The 20,777-nt window shown below is 45.9% G+C and overlaps 3 protein-coding genes and 1 pseudogene across 3 annotated transcripts; 2 read left to right on the top strand and 2 right to left on the bottom strand.

The window, feature by feature from the left end:
• Positions 1 to 234: 234 nt before the first annotated feature.
• Positions 235 to 6,939, top strand: LOC144709404 (Peroxisomal membrane 22 kDa (Mpv17/PMP22) family protein). The gene is made up of 5 exons (XM_078582953.1): positions 235 to 546; positions 632 to 787; positions 885 to 1,017; positions 1,095 to 1,134; positions 6,660 to 6,939. The coding sequence occupies exons 1-5, from the start codon at positions 289 to 291 to the stop codon at positions 6,745 to 6,747; spliced, it is 675 nt and encodes a 224-aa protein (XP_078439079.1). The 5' UTR covers positions 235 to 288; the 3' UTR covers positions 6,748 to 6,939.
• Positions 6,940 to 7,398: 459 nt separating this feature from the next.
• Positions 7,399 to 9,595, bottom strand: LOC144709403 (U-box domain-containing protein 17 pseudogene; annotated as a pseudogene).
• A 457-nt stretch (positions 9,596 to 10,052) lies between these two features.
• Positions 10,053 to 10,856, top strand: LOC144709405 (transcription repressor OFP2-like). The gene has a single exon (XM_078582954.1). It carries the CDS (start codon positions 10,120 to 10,122, stop codon positions 10,723 to 10,725), a length of 606 nt encoding a protein of 201 aa, XP_078439080.1. The 5' UTR covers positions 10,053 to 10,119; the 3' UTR covers positions 10,726 to 10,856.
• A 2,335-nt stretch (positions 10,857 to 13,191) lies between these two features.
• LOC144709406 (gamma-glutamyl hydrolase 2-like) lies at positions 13,192 to 16,767 on the bottom strand. Its single transcript, XM_078582955.1, has 9 exons — positions 16,345 to 16,767; positions 16,191 to 16,277; positions 16,035 to 16,124; positions 15,563 to 15,657; positions 15,407 to 15,467; positions 15,167 to 15,256; positions 15,021 to 15,083; positions 13,469 to 13,557; positions 13,192 to 13,383 (listed from the first exon to the last, which is right to left on the bottom strand). Exons 1-9 carry the CDS (start codon positions 16,681 to 16,683, stop codon positions 13,227 to 13,229), a joined length of 1,071 nt encoding a protein of 356 aa, XP_078439081.1. The 5' UTR covers positions 16,684 to 16,767; the 3' UTR covers positions 13,192 to 13,226.
• Between the last annotated feature and the right edge of the window lie 4,010 nt (positions 16,768 to 20,777).

Raw genomic sequence — 20,777 nt, 5'->3', positions numbered from 1 at the left:
GTCAAACCCTGATGCCTAAGGTCTTGCAAGTCAACGGTCAATCTTTGACGGTCAGTTCAACTGGACCATTAGTTGACTGAAGTCAACCTTTCGGTCAAAGATCTGACAGTTGAGTGAACTCGTAACGAGTCACAGTGCGAGGATATGAGGGTTTAAGTGGGATGAAGTTTGGGTTTTATTTAAATTCTGATTCTGTTACGATAGTTGGCCGGATATAAATACAGGTCGCGCCTTCTCCAACTTGGCCAGAGTTCAATTTTGCGTGGTTGGGAGGAGAAGAGAGGGAGAATGCTGAGTCTAGGGAAGGGGGATTTTCCCTGGAAGTTGCCGGAATGGCGTCGATCTCGTCCGCCTCGCCGTCGTCGTCGTTGCAAGGGCTCCGATGGAGCAGAAGGAAGCGGAGGGAAGCGGGGATCGCCATTCCCGTTCAAGCAGGCGGCCACTGCTTCCGCGCTCGTGCTTGCTGGTGACACAATCGCTCAGGTTAGCAGCCGCTTGAAGGCCGCTCGCGCTGGATCTGATGAATCGAGTTCTCTCAGTTCTAAGGTTGTCTCCGAATCCCTCAATTCTGCTTCAATTGTCTGTCGTTTAATTGCGAGTTTATTTGACTGATGATTCTTCGTCGGCGCAGGAAATTGCTTCTGCTGTGTTGTTTAATCATGATTGGACGCGCGCGATTCGGATGGCCTCGTACGGGTTCTTACTCTATGGGCCCGGCTCGTACGCGTGGTATCAGTTCTTGGATCGCGCATTCCCCGGGCAGACAATTGCGAACTTATCCGCGAAGGTGCGGTCTGTGTCTGAGAATCGATTGACATTCTTTACCGTTTCAGAGAATTCGATGAGCTTGAATTGAGGTCGACTTATTACTCTTCGGGTGGCAGGTTATTTTGAACCAGGTTGTACTTGGTCCTTGTGTGATTGCTGTCATCTTTGCTTGGAACAATTTGTGGCTGGGACAGATTTCCCAGCTCCCGAAGAAGTATCGCAATGATGCCCTTCCAACTCTATTATACGGTGAAAATTGTCCTTCTGTCAAGCTTCCAGTTTAATGCCTCGTCTCATGTTTCTAAACTTCGTCGTGCTGACTGCAGGTTTCAGGTTTTGGGTTCCCGTCAGCGTCCTCAACTTCTGGTTAGTGTTCTTCTAAAGTTCATTCATGCCATTATTCTTCCCAGTCTACGCTGGTTATTCTAATTAGATGACTCCCCTATTATAATTATTGAATGTTTCCCAGAATAGGTTACTAGGGGATCCTGCTTTCTGATGAACCCCCATCCCAGTTAGGGTTATTTCTATCATTTGATCCCACTAGGAGAATTTTGGTAATTGATCTTTTGGATAGTTTTGGTAATTGGGCATTTTGGTATTCCCTTTAAACGTCTGCGGCCCCTTCCCTTGGGGAGGTAGCCAAGATTTGAGAAAGGAAGCAGCGCTGATCCATCCATCTGTCCCCCATGGTCGTTGCTCATTCTCAGACCCTTCCCCTCTCTCCTCAGAGATCTTCTATACCTCACCTGAGTCTGATCTTCAGCCAGCTACCTCTGAGTTGACCCCTACCTATACACTTGATTGATCATCTCTCCCTTCTCCTTCTCATTTTCTCTGATCGGGACAACAAGTTATTGTCCGTCTCCTTGCCTTTATATGTTGAGCTTCTCTAGTTGTACCTAGTTCACATCATGGAAGCATTGGTCGCTTTGACTCTGTTAGACGCATGAAGTTATGATTTATCTTCAGAGAATTGTCTTTTAAGAAGGAAAATGAATTTCTCAATTGAACTAGCATGGAATCGTCCTTGATGAGGTAACACTAATATAAAGTTGCCAGAAAAGGTAAACCTTACCATATCATTACTAAATAGAAGTTCTGTTCAACCTTTAAGAAGATACTGGATTGTATCAGAATATAGGGAGTAGCACATCAGAACTGATGAATTGCAAAAGTGTGTTCAAAAGAGCCATGCAACAGGATGTACACACTTGCTGTTGAGGCAAGTTTGTAACAGGAAACCCAATACGAGACAAAATAGAGTTCAAAATACGATGAGATGGATGTCCGAGACGGTGATGCCAATCGTTGGACAAGATTCTCCAGCTGAGATGCACTTCAGATGTTGACGGGAGCAAATTATAGAGCCCTTCCATTATGTTGCCCTTGAGAAGCGTTTGCCCGGTCTTGCGATCCTTAATGAGACAATGTTAAGGATGAAATTCAACAAATACATTATTGTCTTGAGTAAGTCATCGTACAGAAAGTAAAATTTTCTTTTGTGTTTGGCACATGAAAGACATTACGTAGATCAAGATTTTGGTTGAGTGAAAATAGACGACGAGCCAATAGATAAAATGTGCAAACCTGATCCATCGCCCTCATAGAGTTGGTCTTGTCCCTGGTACGTTGTGGGCTGGAGTAGTTGTGCATCTGATAACAGCATGATGTGTGGCACCACTATCTGGATACTAGTGAGGGGTAATGGGCAAGGTTGTTGAAGTCAAACTTGATTGAAGTCCTTGTTGTAATATGTAAGCCCGAGGTTGATTCTGATGAGGAAAGTAGTTCGATAGCGGTGGAAGTGCAGCGAGTGGTGCAGTAGCAGCTGTTGCTGTAAGATGTCCTGGGCGTATTCCAAATCCGTCAAAGCATACATCTGCTCTATATCCTATATGACCACATATCTGACATCTTGAGCTGCTTCAATGTTGCCCATTGTGTCATCCCTTCCCTCGATTTTTCCCAGTTTGACCTCTGTTGTAAAGACCATGTCTGTTGTGTGCTTGATTTTCCATAAGGAATGGTTCATCAATATCTTCGTCTTCTCCAAATAGTAGTATGTTCTCTTCAGATCGTACCACTGCAATGATCGTATCGAAGGATATGTGCGACCTGTTGGTGTTGATACTAGTGCGGAAGGCTTGATATTTTGATCCAAGGCCTCGAAGAGGAACAAACTTAAGGATGTGTTGATAAGATCCCCTGTCTGCGTGAAGGGCATTATTGTCATTCGCTATGTTTCCTTTCCCCCAATGTTCCCTTTAAATAGCACATCCGTCCTTGGAGGAGGGCAGACAGAATGTTATTGGCTTAAGTGAATATTGGTCCTCTCTTCCCTCTCGTCCCTTCTTACATCCATGCTCCGTCTCCCTCTACGATCCCCGTCCTCGTGATCGTTTCCACTTCACCGCATCTTCATGCGGCTCGTCCTCAGCCGATCCCTATCCCCTCAGCTCGGCTTTCCCCCGACCATTCCCGTTCTCCTCTCTACCCCGGGGAACTTCTACCCTACCTTGCCCTCTACTGTCCCTCCGATACGAGCCTAGATCAAGGTCCGTACCATGTGTTCATTCACCGAACATCCAACAGACCATAGGGACGTTGCGATATTCAGAATATCCTGGACAAAGTCGTCAATAGTGCGCGCACCTTGTCGCATGTTGTGGAGTTTGTTGGTCAGCTCCATTACCCTTGATTCTAAACCGGAGGCTAGCTCACGCTTGAGTGTAGTCCATGCTGCGTTTGCCGTTTCAAGGGCCTGAATGATAGGCAGGGCCTCATCTGTCATCAGTGACATGATTATGGCCATAACCGCCGTATCTTCCACCATGGGTCTTCTGGATCGGAGAATACAGGTGCTCCTGATGGTCGTTAATGGGTAAGATGCAGCCCCAATCCTTGTGCGTGCACGGTGGCGATTACCTGGCGATGCCAAAGATGATAGTTGTGACGGGTCAATTTTAGACTGATGGGCAGATATGGATGGGTACCGACTGCAATTGATGTTGAGGGGACCTCATTCTTTGCTGTCGAGGCCTCCGCACAATTGCTTCATTGGATTCAGAAGCCTCATGAGGTTCTGAAAGTAGTGGCTCTGATACCATGATCAGTAGGAGTGAAGAAGGAAAGGAATGGAGACGTGATAAGAAATGATAAGTGAAGAAGGAAAAGCAGAGAAAAAGAACTGAGAGAGAAAAGAATAGAAAAAGCACTATATCCCTTGAGAACAGGTTTACCCTCTATTTATAGAGGGCCAATGTTACACACGTTCAGAGAATATGAAGGGTCTGGAATGTGGAGAGCCTTGTGCCTCTTCATGTGCCCTTATGCCTCTTCATATCACCAACAATAGGTGATTGGGTCTTCAAGATCCTCTACCAAAGAAAATTGATTGTATCAGAATATAGGGAGTAGCACATCAGAACAGATGAATTGCATAAGAATTGTGTTCAAAAGAGTGATGGCTTTCTGGTTATGTCAAGAATCAGTTGGCTAAAAGGGTATAAAAAAGATCTGTAAAGCTGTCCCAACCAAGGCCACCGCTGCAGCTTTGTCATCCCTTCACCAGCCCTTGGGCAGCCCAAAGAGGGTGCGATGCTGTTGGAGCTCATTCGTCAGTGGCCGCTGCCAGGATGCTGCCTTCGTCTGCTGGGGTGGCATTGGCTGCTGGCAACCAGGATCTTATCAGGACCCTTGCTTCTCATTGTGCCCTGATATCTCATTCCAGTTCTCTTCTGTTCACTCTATTTTCCCCAGCGTTGTGGACCAGAATGGTGTATAAAAGTCATCCGTTGCATTCTCTTCCCTTAAGTCCGGCAGTTATCCAGCCTCCATGAACCCCGGTTATAAGTTCATCCATGGAAGCAATTTGGTTTATCCTGAAAATGAAGCTGTATATTTCTCTCAGTTTGAGACCAAAGTGATGTTGAAACTGTCATTTGAAATCTTCCCAACTCCAGAACCCAGTTCTTTTGTCCATGAAGCAGAACGACAATGAAGCCAGCTCGTTTCCAATCTTCCCTATTGTCAGCAGGGTATGGCCACAAGTATTGTTAGGCTTTGACTGCAACTGCCAATATGGATCTGCCCCAAGGAAAGGCGAAATATCAGCTGTGCGTTGGTGATTCATTGAGCAGTTTATGGGACGAGCCCAAAAGTATCACTATGTATTGGGAAGTCAAGGAGCATGGAAGGAATCGACAAGGATGTATCTGCATCTTTGTATAAATACTACTGGTCCACTGCCCTGTTGTGCCATAACAGTACTTGTGGAAGCCTGTTGAGGTCAGTTCTGCCACCCCTACTCGCTAGCAAATCATCCAGACGACAATTTCCCATTTTTTCTAAGGGTGAGGGTGACTGTCTGGACTATGCGTCAGTTATGGCGATTGACTCCTAGAGTTCTATCGAGGAATCATTTCCCAGTATTGATGAAGTTGACAATAGATATTGGGTATCAATCTGAAGGGGTAGGATTGATAGTGGGAAAGTCAGGTGAAGATCCAGTGATGATCATGAGGAGGCAGGGAAGCATTGGTGATCAAAAGAGAACTGAGGAGATACAGGCAGTAAGATCATCGTCGGGGGAGAGGGAGGAGACATTGTCATCGTTACAGGGAAAATCATCTGCAGGAGGCTAGAGGAGGGATAGCAGCGAGGTGAGAGGAGGAGAGGGATAAACCCAAAAACATTCCATCGAGACTTAGTTCGTAACCTCCAAGGGGGAGGCTTACATCTATTTAAAGCAAAAGAGGAAAATTAACCTAATAACCGAATTACCAGCATGTTGTAGGATCGTAGATTAAGTGTCATCCTCTCTGCCAAAGAATTTGTCGTCCAAGTTGGGGGGATAACAAGGGCCATCCTTTGGATGTTCTATCAGCAGATAAGTGTGTGATATGATATCCATCCTATCAAGGTGTAGTTTTGTCATGTTATCCAACTAGGGCCGTTCTGGTAATCTGGTCCTTGTCTCTCCTCTTGATGTCTAAGCCCTTCTCTCCCTTGGCAATCCCCGTCCCTCGTGATCGTCTCTACATCGCAGTGTCTTCAGGTGGCTTGTCGCCAGTTGATCCCTGTCTCCTCTTTTCAACCCCTCCGATCATTCCCAGTTTGACTCTCTGGCCCCCTGGAACATCTACTTCTCCTCCTCTATCCCCCCTCCTAGATACAAACCTATATCAAGGTTCATATCCTGGAAGCTCCGAAACGAGTTGGGACTGGCGATCTTCCAGTCTCCTTTAATATAAGTTAGTGATGTATTTTTCTGTATCCTTGCTTTCCCGCCGTTCAGATTCCTTGTAGTTGGATTTTTTTCAAATGAAGGTCATTTATTTATCTTTTTCCCTTGTAATGTTTTTTATTTGGGTCAATTGAAGTAACGTTTGTTCGTAGAGACTCACTCTAGCCTGTGAATTAATGCCCTGCATATTGAACCTCCTGTGGATATATTTCTATCACGATTCTTTTATACGAAATAGTCATCTCATGTGGAGAAATATTAATCTCGTGAATTGTTGTTAGACCTCTTTTACTATTTGACCACTGCATGTCTTTTTATAGAAAAATGAAGTTTCGTAAGTATTTTGTAAAGGGCTGGTATTTATATCAGCCTATTATGTGATTGAGATAGGAAGCATAGAAAAGAATATATATAGGTAAAATAGCTGAAAAAAGTCTAACAGCAAAAGAATTTAGTCGCACTATTTTGCACTAGCTTGCAGTATGCCATGCGTTTGAACATTCTCCGTGAATGCTCACCCAAGATTATGTTTTACTGAATTACTTTCTTCAAAAAAAAAATGTTATACTGAATTACTGCATAAACATCCATTCGTTCTTATTTGTGATGAAACTAAAATTGAGATTGGCATGAAAATTTTCAGGGTGATCCCTCTTCAGGCTCGAGTGGCATTTATGTCCACTTGCTCGGTATTCTGGAACTTCTATCTTTCCTCTGCTCTAAGCAAATGATCATTAAGAGAGAGAAAGAGAGAGGAGGAAGAAGAGGGGCCTCCTGGATCTTTCCACCCGCCTTGTTTTTATGTGTCAAACAGTTAATTTTTATTTAAAAACTCAAGTTGCGCATTGTTTTTTGACGGTTTGGCCTTTTGCGCCTCATTGTTTTGACTCTTCAAAGATGTGCCGTACATGTTACATGCTGTATCTTCTCTGAGTGGCAATCCATAATCTTCTTTATCATCCTCTTTCGCTCCCCTTACTTTCGACTCTTCTTTCTCTCTCTAGACAGCACCGAAAGATGAACACACACTCACCATCTAGTTCATCTCCCAACCCATCAACTTTTCTTCCCGCAAAAGGTACTTTCTCTCTGAAGTGATGTTATCTGTCTCTCTACGTTTAACTCTCTAGGTCCATATCTACCACTATCCTTATCCCTATCTCTAGTCTAGTCCCTTAGTCCGTTTCTTAGAAATCCTTGACATATTCAAGACACCATCTCAATTCGTCCTACTTCACATCAAGATTTCTATCTCTACTATATTTCTTGTCTGTCTGTATCTATCCCCAACTCAACAATCTCTTGCCTTATTACTGTGTTATTCACTCTAATCAATTCGAATTCTCTTCGAGGTTTAGCAGGGGTGGCAATTTTCATCAAGGTAGAGCAAGACCGGGCACTCTTCAGCGGATTGATGTACAGACAAAACTACAGCCATGGCGGGGGTCAGAGAACGGGGACGAAGATGGAGGAAGACGAGGACAAGGAAAGAGAGTCAGGACTGGGGCCTGGCCGGCGCCGGTAGCAGAGCCTGGTCAGCGCCGCCGCCTTCCGCCGCGCCCGCTTCGTCCCGGTGGCGTGCAAGCGCTGCAGCAGCGCCGCCATCGCCGGCGCCTGCGCCACCTTCTCGGCGGCGCCGCCCCGGCAAATCTCCAGCAGCGCCGCGGCGGAATTCTCCCTCGCCCTGTCGCTCCCCCGGCCCATCAACCCCGCCAGCGCCGCCACCGCCCCGCCGTCCCCCGCCACCGCCTCCGCCGCCGCCGGCTGCCTCAGCAGCACCGCCAACGCCCCCGCCGCCTCCTCCGCCACGGCATCGTCCTCCAGCGCGGCCACCATGGCGGCCGCCGCCCCCGCCCGCAGAATCCCCTCGCAGCAGTCCGCCCGCGTGGAGAGGTTGAACAGCGCCGCCGCCGCGTCCTTCTTCCCCCGCCGGCTGCCCGCGCGCAGCAGCCCCGCCAGCGCCTCCACCGCGCCCGCCTCCCCGCAGATCCTCGGCTTGTGCTCGTCCACCACGGACAGGCTGAAGAGCGTGGCGGCGGCGTTCTCCCGCGCCGCCGCCGTCCGCCCGCGCAGGAGCACCCCCACGACGGCCCGCAGCAATCCCGCCTGCGCCATGATCATAACCTTGTTCTCCTCTCTTATGGACAGGTTGAGGACGGCGGTGACGGCGTTCTCCTGCGTCGCTCCGTCGGAGGAGAACAGGAGAGGCTGCAGTAAGGGGAGCGCGCCGGCCTCGGCGATGGCCGCGCGGTTCTCGCTGCCGTTCTTCGCCAGCAGCCGCAGCTCCATGGCCGCCGCCGCCTTCGCCGCCGCGCCACCGCGCCGGAGCCGCTCCACCAGCAGCCCGGCGGTAGCGCGGTTCGCCTCCACGGCCGCCCGCGCGGTGATGTCCGCCGCCGGCGGACTCGCCGGCTCCGGCGAATCCGCCGCGGCGCCGTTGGCCGCGCACCAGCCCGCGATCAAGCCCCGGACCGCCCTGTTCGGGACGAGCCCGACGTGGCGCAGCGGCTGGCTCGACTTCGGGCACGTCCCGTGCCCGTCCCCGATCCACCGCTCGATCGACGTCCGGTCGTAGGTCTGCCCCGTGCAGACCACCACCGGGTCGCGCATCAGCTCCAGCGAGATCGGGCAGCACAGGTCCTCCGGCGGGACGACCCCCGATGACGATGACGAAGATGCTGGTGACGGTTCCACGTCATCGGGGAAGAGTGCGAATCTCGCGTACCGTGCCAGCGCGCTGGCGCTCTGGAGTAGCCCTAGATCCGCGGGTTCTTCTTCCTCCTCGCAGATTTGCCTCTCCATCGCCTCGATCTCCCTCTTGCACAGTTCCCCGTCCTTGATCTGCAGTCCGTGGTGGAAGAAATCGCGGAGGCGGGAGAGGTCCGGCGTCCTCGCGTTCTCGAAATCGTCGAGGAAGGCGCCGATCTGAAGACGAAGGGTTTCCTCTTCGGGATCGAGGCAAAGGATCGACCGGCTCGCCTGCCTTTGCAGAAGCTCGATCTGCTCTTGCACGTCGCCGGAGATCGAGAGGTCTCCGATCGGGAGCACGCCTAGCAGAGCGGAGATTTCCTGATCTAACTCGAGGAAATGGCCGGCGATGAGCGAATTCTTGAGGAGAAGCCAGATCCGACTCGCCCGCGCGCAGTAGTCCAGCAGATCCCGCGATCGATCGAGGTGGATGCGGATCTCGTTGAAGCAGAGCCTCGCGGGAGACGACAGTCGATCCGGAGTCGCGGACTCGAACAAGCCGAGCAAGATCCTCGTCTTCCTCACCAGCGATCTGGCGTTCTTCCTTTGAAATCGGCCGCAACTCTTGCCGATCTTCGAGATATCGCCGGCGACGTTGAGGAGGCCTTCCAGAAGCTCTAGATCCGTGAGCTCCGCCACTCTGAACATCGTTACCGCCGTCGGCCGCTTCTTCTTCCCTGACCGAGTGAAGAACGCCGACGAGAACGCCATTGCGAGAGAGAATCACTCGATCCTCTTCCCGATCGCCGCCGTAGACCGGCGGCGCCGCTCGCCGCCAGCGGACCCGAAGAGATGAACAAGAAGCTCTTCCGGAGAGATGAACAAGCTCTCGGCCTTCTTCCAGAAAAATCTTTAAAAACACCACCTCGATCCTCGCGCTACGATCGACGGCCAGGATGGCCCCACGTCGGATACGTTGACCTAGAAATTACTAACGTCATTATTTTTTGTTACTGCCGCAGTAGAAAAAATACTACTGAAAAAGTCAATTAATGACGTGGGTTGACTTACAAAGACGTCGGCTCCTCTTTTCAAAGTCCGATGGGACCGATGGGCCCGGGACTGTCGGATTAGACTTGTACGACGAGGATAGTGGCCACGTGAAGCTCCCGACATCCTTTGTCCTTTTATAAGAATCTTCGGATCGGTCCACCGATCCGACGGCGGAGACGAATTTAATGGGCCTTATCGGGCCCGACAAGGGCCGCAAAAATCCCTCTTCCAGGGTAAATTTTGTCACTACTGATTTTTTCTAGGGGCCTAAGGTATAATTCCTCTTGACGTTAGACGATATGAGACTGTAACCGCCCGTCGAAGAAGAACAACGGGGAAGAACAAGGAAGAAGAAGAAGAAGATGAAATGGCGGAGGAATCGGAAGTCGAAGCCGGTTGGGAAGCAAGATCAAGACGAGGCTGCTTCGGGAATCGCCTCGTTCTTCAAGCGGCTGCCGATTTCGTGGATTTCGAAAATCCGGCGGGGGAAGAGCAGCAAGAGATCCGATCCTGCCCCGGAGATACCGCCGGAGTTATGCCGTTGCTCGTCCGATCGCATGTTCGTATCGCAGGCGATCTTCGATCGAGAAGTGGAAGCTCCTCGCCGCCACTCCTGCGCCACCGCCGACGACGTCCGATCCCTCGATCGGAGTAGGTTTGCGCCGGAGCTCCGCCGGAGCTGCGGATTGGAGTCGCCGCCGAAGAGAAGTCTGGAGAGCTTCGCGGTGGTGAAGAGATCGACGGATCCGCAGAGGGATTTCAAGGAGTCGATGATGGAGATGATCGAGAAGAACAGGATGGGGAGGACGGAGGAGCTGGAGAGGCTGCTCGCTTGCTACTTGGCGTTGAACGCGGAGGAGTATCATGCGATTATCGTGAAGGTTTTCCGGCAGGTTTGGCTGGAGCTCGATCCGCCGCCGTTGGTCGCGTGCTCTTGGCGCCGCGGGGATGATCTTCGGGCTGCATGAAGTTTTATAATTTTTGTTGCGGTTTACTATGTTCGACTGCGGTTTGTATCTTCCGTTTCTCTCTCTCTCTCTCTCCCTCTGTTTCTCGTCCGTTTTCGTCTCTACTGGTATAGCAAAGCTCAGTTTCTCTCTCTCTCTCTCTCTCTCTCTCTCTCTCTCTCTCTCTCTCTCTCTCTCTCTCTCTCTCTCTCTCTCTCTCTCTCTCTCTCTCTCTCTCTCTCTCTCTCTCTCTCTCTCTCTCTCTCTCTCTCTCTCTCTCTCTCTCTCTCTCTATCTATCTCTCTCTCTCTCTTTCTCTGTCTATCTATCTCTATCTCTCTATCTATCTCTATCTCTCTCTTTCTCTGTCTATCTATCTCTATCTCTCTCTCTTTCTCTGTCTATCTATCTCTATCTTTCTATCTCTTCTCTCTCTTTCTATCTCTCTCACTGTCTATCTATCTCTATCTCTCTCTTTTTCTCTGTCTATCTATCTCTATCTTTCTATCTCTTCTCTCTCTTTCTATCTCTCTCACTGTCTATCTATCTCTATCTCTCTCTCTTCTCTCTCTCTATCTATCTATCTCACTGTCTACCTCTCTCTATTCTCTCTCTATCTACCTCTCTCTCTGTCTATCTATCTCTCTCTCTCCCTATCTCCTCTCTATCTTCCTCTCTGTGTCTTCCTCCCTGTTTCTTCCTATCTCTCTATCTTCCTCTCTCTCTTCCTATCTCTCTATATTCCTCTCTCTCTTCCCCTCTCTCTCTTCCTCTCACTCTCCCTCTCTCCCGTTCTCTCACTCTCTCTTTCTCCCTCTCTCTCTCTTCTCCTCTCTCTCTTTCTTCCTCTCTCTCACTCTCCCTCTCTCTCTCTTTCTCTCTCTTTCTCTCTCTTTCTCTCTCTTCTGCTATAGGGAAGCAGAGTTGCCCTCCATAGAGTCATGCATTCCTCCGCTCTGTCTCTCATCTGCTATTGGATGGCAGAAATCATGCACTCCTTTATCTCTCTCATCTATCAATCTCTATCATCTGCTCTCTCTGATCTGGTAGAGCAGAAATCATGCGTTCTCTCTCTCTCATCCGCCCTTCCTCTGGTAGAACAGAAATCATGCACTCTCTCTCTTTCATCCGCCCTTAATCTGGTAGGGCAGAAATCATGCATTTCTCTCTCTCTCTACATGCTCCGCTGAAACCGAAAGCATTCATTCCTCTCTCTCTCTCTCTGTGCCTCTTAATCGCTTCTCTTTGCTGTGGGTATAGCTGAAATCATGCACTCTCTCTCTCTAGATGCTCTGGTGTTGTAAAATCAAGGGCAAATACTACGAAACGGCCCCAACTCCATGTTTCGTTCAAAAAGTAGCCCGAACTTTTCATTTGGCGTCTTCTTTTTTTTTTTGCCAGCGATGTTCGAACAGCTGACGTGGAGTCCACCTGGTAACCAGGTAGACTCCACGATGGCATCCACGCCAGGTGGACTCCACGTCAGCTGTTTGAACGTCGCTGGCCGTTGCCGTCGCTGCCCGTCGCGGGCGGCCACCGCGGGCGCCCGTCTCTGGCCGCCGCCGCCGCCCTCTCTCTTTCTCGTTCTCTCCGACTCTCGTCACCTCTCTCTTTCTCGTCCTCTCTCTTTCCGCCCCTCTCTCTCTCTCTCTCTCGACCTCTCTCCCCCTCTCCTGCTCCTTCTCTCTCCCTCGCTCTCTCTCCTCTCCGTCTAACCCTCGCTCCCGCGAGTTCTCTCCCTCTCTCATCCCTCTCTCGCGCTCTCTGTCTCTCGCCCCCTCTCGCCCCTTTCTTTCTCGTTCTCTCCGACTCTCATCACCTCTCTCTTTCTCGTCCTCCCTCTTTCCGCCCCTCTCTCTCTCTCTCGACCTCTCTCCCCCTCTCCTGCTCCATCTCTCTCCCTCTCTCTCTCTCCTCTCCGTCTCACCCTCGCTCCCGTTAGTTCTCTCCCTCTCTCATCCCTCTCTCGCGTACTAGAGCAGATAATCTTCATCCACTGAAAAGGATAAAATAAACTCCTCATCAATATCTCCACGTGTCTATCTCTCTCCCCTCCATCTCTGTTCTTCTTTAATTTCAATCGCTATTAGGGTCTTAGACTGGACCCATTCTTAACTTTCTCCCTCTAGAAGCAAACCCACAAGCGTCTTCGTCATCCTCATTCAACCCATTATCACCAACTTTCTCTCTCCATCTCTATCCATCAACATCCATCTCTATCCATCTCTGGCTTTCTCTCTCTACTCCCTGCGACGTTTTTTATTGATTCTGCGGCGCACAATTATTCGAATACCCATAGATTACAGACTACGCAGAACCCTAGAGAGAGAGAGAGAGATAACGATTGATGGGTATTAGAGAGAGAAAAAGCCAAGAACAATGATAGAGAAAGAGAGATTGAGACAGACTACTGGTTCCCACTCTGACTTGACTACCCATTTACAGAATATCAAACGAAGATATAGACCTCGTCCTATCCCCCCCTGGTGCAAAATCAACATCCACTCACGTGAGATTTAAGCTTAAAAAATTAATCTTTCTAAGTTTTTTCCACAAAAAAATAGATAAACTATGATGGGTATTTTCCCAGTTCTCCCGCAGAATGTTGGGTTGAAGTTGTAGATCAGATTCGCCAGCACTCCTTCAGCCGGCGGTCTGGCAGAAGATTTCCTGGCCTCGCTGAAGCCATGATTTTAGAGAGAGAAAGTGAGAGGTAGAAGAGATAGAGAGAGAGAGAGGATGAGCAAAGAAGAAGATTAGTGACCTGATGAAGTAATTGGCCGTCTGTTGAGTCACCTGGATAGCATCTACGCTGTGGGGAATTGCTGATAAACCCCACTCGAAAGCGTTCTTCTGCATAGTTAAGACTTAAAATCCACTACTAAGAAGGAAATATGTTCTTCAGAAAAGAAGCATTGTCATAAATCGTAGATAATTTAAAACAGTTTGTTTGCAGAGTTCTCTTGTATTTAAATCAAAAAATGTTAGTTGCCCAATCATAAGCTGAGACAGTTCCCAGAGTAGGAACAAGGAAATTGGGCTGAAATGGAATGGTGGAAGCAGTATCAGGTGTAGGACCGTGGTTCGGACGGTGCGGTCGGGCCAGGATGGCCGGCGGGCCTACCCCTCAATCTGCCATCTTTAAGCCCGAGAGTCGGCTTAGGAGATCCACCGGTCAGCACGGACGGGCCCAACCCACAGGTTGGCTTAGTAGATCCCCTGGTCGGCTGGGTCAACTCAGCCTGACTCTCGGGCCCTAATTCAGCCCCGAGGTGCCCCACTAAGATCCTCTAGATTTATTCTGATTTATTCTGATTAGAATAACATCCTGCTTAAAGATGAGAAGTGATGCCCTTGCTATAGTTTTTAGCACAATTGCAAAGCACTTGAATCCAACAGAGTGCCATCACAGCTCCTATTCAATAATTACTGAAATACCCTTCCATGGAACCCATTTGTTCTTGCCATGGCCTTAAGTTCATGGTGGATGATTAGCTGTTGTTCTTTTCAGTCAGCAAAGAAAACAAGCCAAACCAATCAAAAAATAGGACAGAAAAGGTTAGTACTACTATTATGTCACCCATTCACGCTCGTTGCAAAGTCAAGATCAAAATCTGATAAGTTCCATTTTCGGAAATACCAAAGGAGGAAGAAGTCAAGATCTGGTCAACAGACCTTTGACCGAGACCATTAAGTGAAGAGGGGGAAGACTCCTCGACTCTATAAATAAAGACCCCACACAAGCAGGGTCACGTACGTTTTCTAATTGAAAGAAGTGCCCGTTCATTTGAATCGGGAGGGCCAAGGAGTGGGCGGGAGATCCGTCGATTGCTTGGAGGGAGGAGCTCGCCATCAAGGGGAGCCGCCTGGAGGAAGATCTCGCCGTCGGAGCTGGAGCCGTCTTGATCGAGGGGAAGGAGCTCCCAGAAGAGCTGTCTCGTCGTCCAAGGAGGAGCGCCACCGAGGGAGAAGAATTCCTATTATCGTTCTATATTCAAACTTGGATTGAAGACATCTATCAACGATCTATCATTGTTCATTTCAATATATTGGCGACTCATTGAGTTTGAGTCTATCAAAATCGTTCTTGACCCTTCTATTTTTTAGCAGCATAAGAACCCAGAAAATAATTGATCAGTGGATTAATGCCCACATGCCTGGTCAATTTATCTTAAATATACTTTTTGGTTAATTTAAATAAGAAGAAAAAAAGATATGCCATTGGAACAGCCTTTTTTTTTCCAAAAGAGTAAAGAAACTTGCACATGATTCAAAGTATCTGTTCAAGGAAAAAGAAAAATAATTTACTTAATTACCTCTGGATGCCATTGAAAAGCGGTGACTGGATATCTGTTACCTTGTACTGTGGACACATAAATCTGCAGCAGAGAGTTGAGCAACCGCAGCCAATGTTGAGTCTCAGAACCAAGAACAATATCATTTCAAAATCCTTTAGTTTTACCTTGCCTTCTTCGTCCTTGTTCGTGGACAAGATCTTGAAGAACTTGGATAAATCGGGATTTTCTACCAACTTTTTGGGAGAAATACCGTACTGTTTTTCTCAAAAAATGAGAGATTATTTAGTCAGAAGATCATTTAAGAGAATTCAAAATATTTAGATTCAAACCCCACTCGAGCTGTTATGTAAGATGTAATTTTTTCCCAGAATTCGTTCTACAGATTATGATATTGAGAGACTCGCCCTATGATTCTGCAAGACCAAACATTCGGTTCTCAACTTTTCCAGCAGAGTACGGGGAAATCTGAAACAGTAATCAATTTACTTGGAAAGTAGCTTTTGAACACTTTTATTCTTGTAAGAAAAAGTTAAACGTCTTCAGAATAGAAAATTTCAAACCTCTGGAAAACAGTTCCTTCAAATGACGCATATTCCGCAAATGTAAGCGCCGTAACCTGATTTCTCCCCTTGAATTGTTCAAGAACATTCATATCCTTTGAAAAGAGAATACTGCGAAATAAATAAATATACACGAAGGCCATCACCAAAATTATTACTACCATAAGAATGAATCAAACGTTCCCCCCCCCCAAGATAAGCAACTTCATTATCAGTTCTCACAAAATTTCGCAGCGGCCACAAAAAAATCCCTTATTAAATTTTTCGACTCAGTCCTATTTTCATAGGAAAAGGGAAAGGCAAAAACGCCAAGATCAAGCTTAGAAAAGGAACGACATAAATCATTATTACCCTAAAGCTGAGTATCCATGCCAAAAACAACAGGAAAAAATCTAACCAAATTTTAAGATTTCTACCGATAAAACCAACTGATCCAGAACAAATAAATGAAAAAAAAGAAGAGAAAATTTACCCGGCTTATTATAATGGTTAAGATTTCAAACCCCAGGAAAACTGCAAACAAAGGGAAATGCTCCCCTTTATCATTTCTCTCCAGTACATGCTGAAAACGCAAGAATCAGCCAACCAAAATCCAAAATAGCATAAACCCGATGATCAAACAGCGCACCTGGAAGATCTCCTTCGCAGTCTCAAGATAAAGACCCTCCTTCGCCCATCCTCCCGTAAACAACACGCCATTAACGAGCTTAAGCTTCTGCGGAGACCAATAAATGGGGACAAATCAACACTAATGAACTGGCGGAAGATGTTGGGTGTCGTACTCGTTGGAGAATTTTTCTGGGTTCGTTGAAGATCAAGGGGACGACTCTTGCGCCGGCGGCCTTGACAAATTTGACGTAGGAAGCGGCGATATACGAGCCGTTGGTGGCGTTGCTAAGCCTGCCCGAAGCACCATCGCCAGGATGACTAAGTATTCCGATCACCGGTCGATGGTAGAGAGATGGGTCTGCTATCGAGCACTCTCCATCTCGAATCCCGTCTTGCCATCTCAAGAGAAAATTAGAGGAGAGTAAGAGATCGCAGGCGGCGTTGTCGTGGAGTTCGGAGAATGCAATCAGTATGGAAATGCACGCCCACTTCCACGGCGCGTATTGTGCCATGGTTTGCTGCTTGGTGCCAGAAGCTTTCAATGGAAACGGCTCTGGGCAGTGCTTCGGAAAGTCTGGTGCAGGCTTGATAAAGAAAAAAATGGGTCTTTCCAAAGTTTCTTTTTGTCTTTTACATATTTTTACGCCTCAATTTGAGGAACTCAAGTGGGTTTTTCAGGATTTTCAGAATTTTGATGGGAACACTGATGGCTTGGTGAACGTCGTGTGAGTGGAGTTTTTTCTTGGTTGCTGTTTCTAAAAGCCAGTAGCAGCGTAAAACCATGACAAACGCCCTAAATTTGATTTAAAACTCCTTTTGAAAAAACATGTTTACTTCTAAACAATTTGTTGAATTAAGTGGCACAGTTAGTACTTGGTACTATACCTAGCTTGCGCCTATCCTCTTAACCCAACGCCTTATCTTTATACATCATCAACCCTAGTTGACCAGGGCTTCGTTGCTAACGAGGAACATGAGACTCCTATGGCAGCAACATGGACTTCTGCTTGGCTCCTTACCAGCCGCTATGGCAACTGAGATGGCGCCCTTCTCTGATTGCCCTAGATGGACACTCACGCTTGATGGGAACTTCTCTTATCGTTCCCCTTGTGATCACTTCCGAGAGAGCTTCACCATGCAAGTTTGGGGTTATCTCATCTGGCACCTGATGATTATCACTCGCGTCTCATTCTTTCTTTGGAAACTCATGCATCATGGCCTACCTAGTGATGATCGGGTGACCCACGACATCAGTTCCTTCTGCCTCTGCTGTCCCATCTCTCCTCAAGTTTAGACTATGGAATGCCTATTTTTCCATAGTGAGATCGCTATAGAATGATGGCACCAAATTACTCATCATAGGCGCCCAATCTTACATTCCCCTATTACGCTCACATCGTTAGAGTGCTTTGATAGGATCTTTACCTTGTGAAAATGCTCTAAGCTTAGCCCTTATCTACACACCACCATAGCATACTTACAATAGGAGATACGGAAAGGGTGAAATTCCTCTCATTTTGCAAGGTCCACCATGAGTGTGTCAAATGTTATGTGATGCGTCAAGAAATGGGTATGGCAAACCCATCGCCTTGTCCTCTCTATGGCATGACGTTCACTATCAACGTGTGAGGTCATTCACACCTAGAGCATCTTTTGGACCGTATCACCACCCGGCTACAGATTGTCCATTGGCACCTACCACCAATGGGCTCTCTCAAGCTCAATGTGGACGATAAGGTTAAAGGGAACTAGGGCCCCACTGGTGGAAGTGGCATCCTCTGAGAACACACAAGGAATATCATTTTTTGTTTTCTTCTCATTCCTATAGTGATCAAACTAATACAACAGTTGAGGCTATGGTGATATGTGGTGTCATTGTAATACAACAGCTTGCTCCTCTTTGAGAAGCAAAACCTTCACGGTATCATTGTAGAATCAGACTCACATATGTTAGTTGATATGCTCTGTGCATGTTCATGCACTTGATGGTGTTTACTGTTTTTATGTCAGGGCATCAGTGGTGTTGAGCGCACCTTACCAGCTTTTGCCACCAGCTCCGAGAGGGAAACCATATGGCAGATGCATTCGCCAACCATCTCGTACGCGGTCACATGCCATCCCTCTATGTTATTTGGTAGGATCTTTCTTGAGATGTCTGCGAAAACTCTTGAATTGAGACACTCGGCCTACCCGACCTCAGCACACGCTGGACCCTTGAATCTCCCAGCCCTCATAAGTGGCGTATTTATGCTTGCGCTGCACCTATAAACTCTTACGAAACTTCAACCATGACATATATAAAACACCCCTAGGTGGCGTCCAGGGGCAGGTGGATTAGTTTACGGGCACAACCCTTTGGTTGGTCAAACCCAGCAGCGTGTTGTTTGCCAAAAAATGTCGAAGAACAGTTTTTTTGTTTAAGAAAAAAATGGAAATAAAAATAACTTTATTTAAAAAGTTCAATCATAACAAATATGAGAAATATAATTATTTGATTTCACAAGTGAAATTTTATTTACTTTCTGACTTGAAGGTTTGGCTCTATATGTTAATATTGTAAGTTATATTGAATCATTGCATTACAGGGTAGACATGGCTCCCTAATTTTGGACTATCTTCATGAGACATAAACTTGAAGATTAATTTGTAACTAGGTAGATGTCTGAAATATTATGAGACTACAAAAATAATATGAAAGGAAACTCTGATTCATCAATTAGTCTAATTGTTGAAATGATGGCGTAAAAATTAACATACCAAAGACAATTACTTGAAGTTCAAAACATTGCACTACTAATTGGAAGAAAATTCTGAATAAACCCTCCAAATCTTGAAATTCATGCACAAGATAATCCATCTTCTTTCTCACCTTGTTTGTTGCATCTCTATCAAAGTTAAAAGTTCCATGGAAGTCCATGTTAAAACACCTTTAAAATAATACAATTTCCCTTTCTTGTGTAAAAAGGGAAACTATGTCTTTTCTCCTATCCTTTTTTTGTTGAATTAAGTACCCTCATAGGAACATTTCAGAAAAATGGTGGACATGACATTTTTATAACATCAAGAATCGGCTCCCTGAGTTAATGTTGTCTTTCAAACCAAACTTGAGAATTATTTTATGTAACTTCAAGGATGTTTAGGATATCATGAGGCTACCTAACTCATGTGTAAGGATTGTCTCATTAACTGACTTTCTTCTAGTGTTAGAAAATAAAAAAATGTTGGTGAGGAGGGGACGTTATACACTATTCTCCAGTTAAAAACATTTTAGAGGAACTGAATGAATAAAATGAAAAAAATAGATATTCGTGCATGAAGAGTTTCACATTATTTATACCCACATATAGGCTCGTACCCAAATTTCATGTTCCAAAATCCCAAAGACTAGAGTATAATTTTCTTCTTCATCATGGCTTTGTCTCTTATTTTATTACTTTTATTGAATTAAGGTCATTTCATTACTAATTTTTGATAATTTTTTAAGATTAAATTTATAAACTAGTAATTTAAAATTTACAATTAGGATTAAGATAGTTAAATTATTTTTGAAGTATATCTATTTCTATCAAAATAACATTCGTAGAAGATATGCATATAATAATTATAATTTTACATAAGTTTAGGCTGTTCCTTGATTCCGTATTTGGTCTTTTCTTTTCAAGAAGTATCTCTTTCTCACAATCCCTATATAAACTATCAATGTGATTGAGGATATCGAAATAGGCATTGAAAGCTTTTTCTCATAAATCCTAAGAAGATGTTTATAACATGATAAATGCATTGTTTATTTAAATTCATTTTATATCATATTAGAAATCATTAAACTTCACTTTTTCATGCTATTTCCTACATTAGATGAATACTCTTGCATCACTTAAAATTTTTTGGTTTCCACATAATATGGACATTTCTCACAGACCCTTCTTAGAATAATTGATATCCCCATGCGTAGAACTTTATAGGAATTCAACAGGACATATCAATGAGCTAGAGCTAATTTATGAGGCAAATCAGCTTAAAAGGGTCAAATATTGTTTTAGGTTTTCAAAAGGGCCATCGGAGGAGTATGGGCCATATCTTAATTCACCAATTTAAACCTAAATTACTTCCTAAAGAGGGAAGATTAATGATAGAAGGAAGCAAAATGGCAACAAAGGGTAAATGAAAATCTTGAAGGTGTATTTTGGTTAATATTCCCTTTGTGTAAATACTCTATTTTCCTTTATTTTTCCATTATTCTGGATATGACCAGAAGGAAAAGGCTCCCTAGGATCCAAGTTACTCAACATTTTTAATTTGAGCTTTGTAAAGATTTCATTCAAATCTTATTTAGTTCACATTGAAAGTCTGATCTTGGCGGAATACGATTATCTAGACTTGAGAGGATGTGGTGAGGGAACTTAGATCCACATTTTATTTATTTCCCATCCCTTTCCCCCTTCATTCCCATCATCTCCTTCATTATTTCTTCCCCCTCTCAGTCTATCTCTTACTTTGTAACTCTTTAGCTCCATTGAAGCATATTTTTTCAGTCTAAAGCTTCATCCATATCTATAGTTTATAAATCTGAAATTTTATCAAAAAATTAAACCATTTTTTGTTTTGT

The sequence above is a fragment of the Wolffia australiana genome, chromosome 11, assembly GCF_029677425.1.
Source record: "Wolffia australiana isolate 7733 chromosome 11, ASM2967742v1".
Taxonomy (NCBI): domain Eukaryota; kingdom Viridiplantae; phylum Streptophyta; class Magnoliopsida; order Alismatales; family Araceae; genus Wolffia; species Wolffia australiana.
Note: the sequence above shows the minus strand (reverse complement) of the source record. Positions and strands in the feature narration are given on the sequence as shown.

What these genes read in the sequence shown, in the direction of transcription:
- LOC144709405 (XM_078582954.1), top strand. Translation starts at nt 10,120, where the DNA reads ATGAAATGGCGGAGGAATCGGAAGTCGAAGCCGGTTGGGAAGCAAGAT.
- LOC144709404 (XM_078582953.1), top strand. Translation starts at nt 289, where the DNA reads ATGCTGAGTCTAGGGAAGGGGGATTTTCCCTGGAAGTTGCCGGAATGG. An exon ending in TTGCGAACTTATCCGCGAAG is followed by an intron (nt 788 to 884) that starts GTGCGGTCTGTG and finishes TTCGGGTGGCAG; the next exon opens with GTTATTTTGAACCAGGTTGT. An exon ending in GTCAGCGTCCTCAACTTCTG is followed by an intron (nt 1,135 to 6,659) that starts GTTAGTGTTCTT and finishes GAAAATTTTCAG; the next exon opens with GGTGATCCCTCTTCAGGCTC.
- LOC144709406 (XM_078582955.1), bottom strand. Translation starts at nt 16,683, where the DNA reads ATGGCACAATACGCGCCGTGGAAGTGGGCGTGCATTTCCATACTGATT. An exon ending in TAACCATTATAATAAGCCGG is followed by an intron (nt 15,658 to 16,034) that starts GTAAATTTTCTC and finishes CTCTTTTCAAAG; the next exon opens with GATATGAATGTTCTTGAACA. An exon ending in GAAGGAACTGTTTTCCAGAG is followed by an intron (nt 15,468 to 15,562) that starts GTTTGAAATTTT and finishes TTACTGTTTCAG; the next exon opens with ATTTCCCCGTACTCTGCTGG.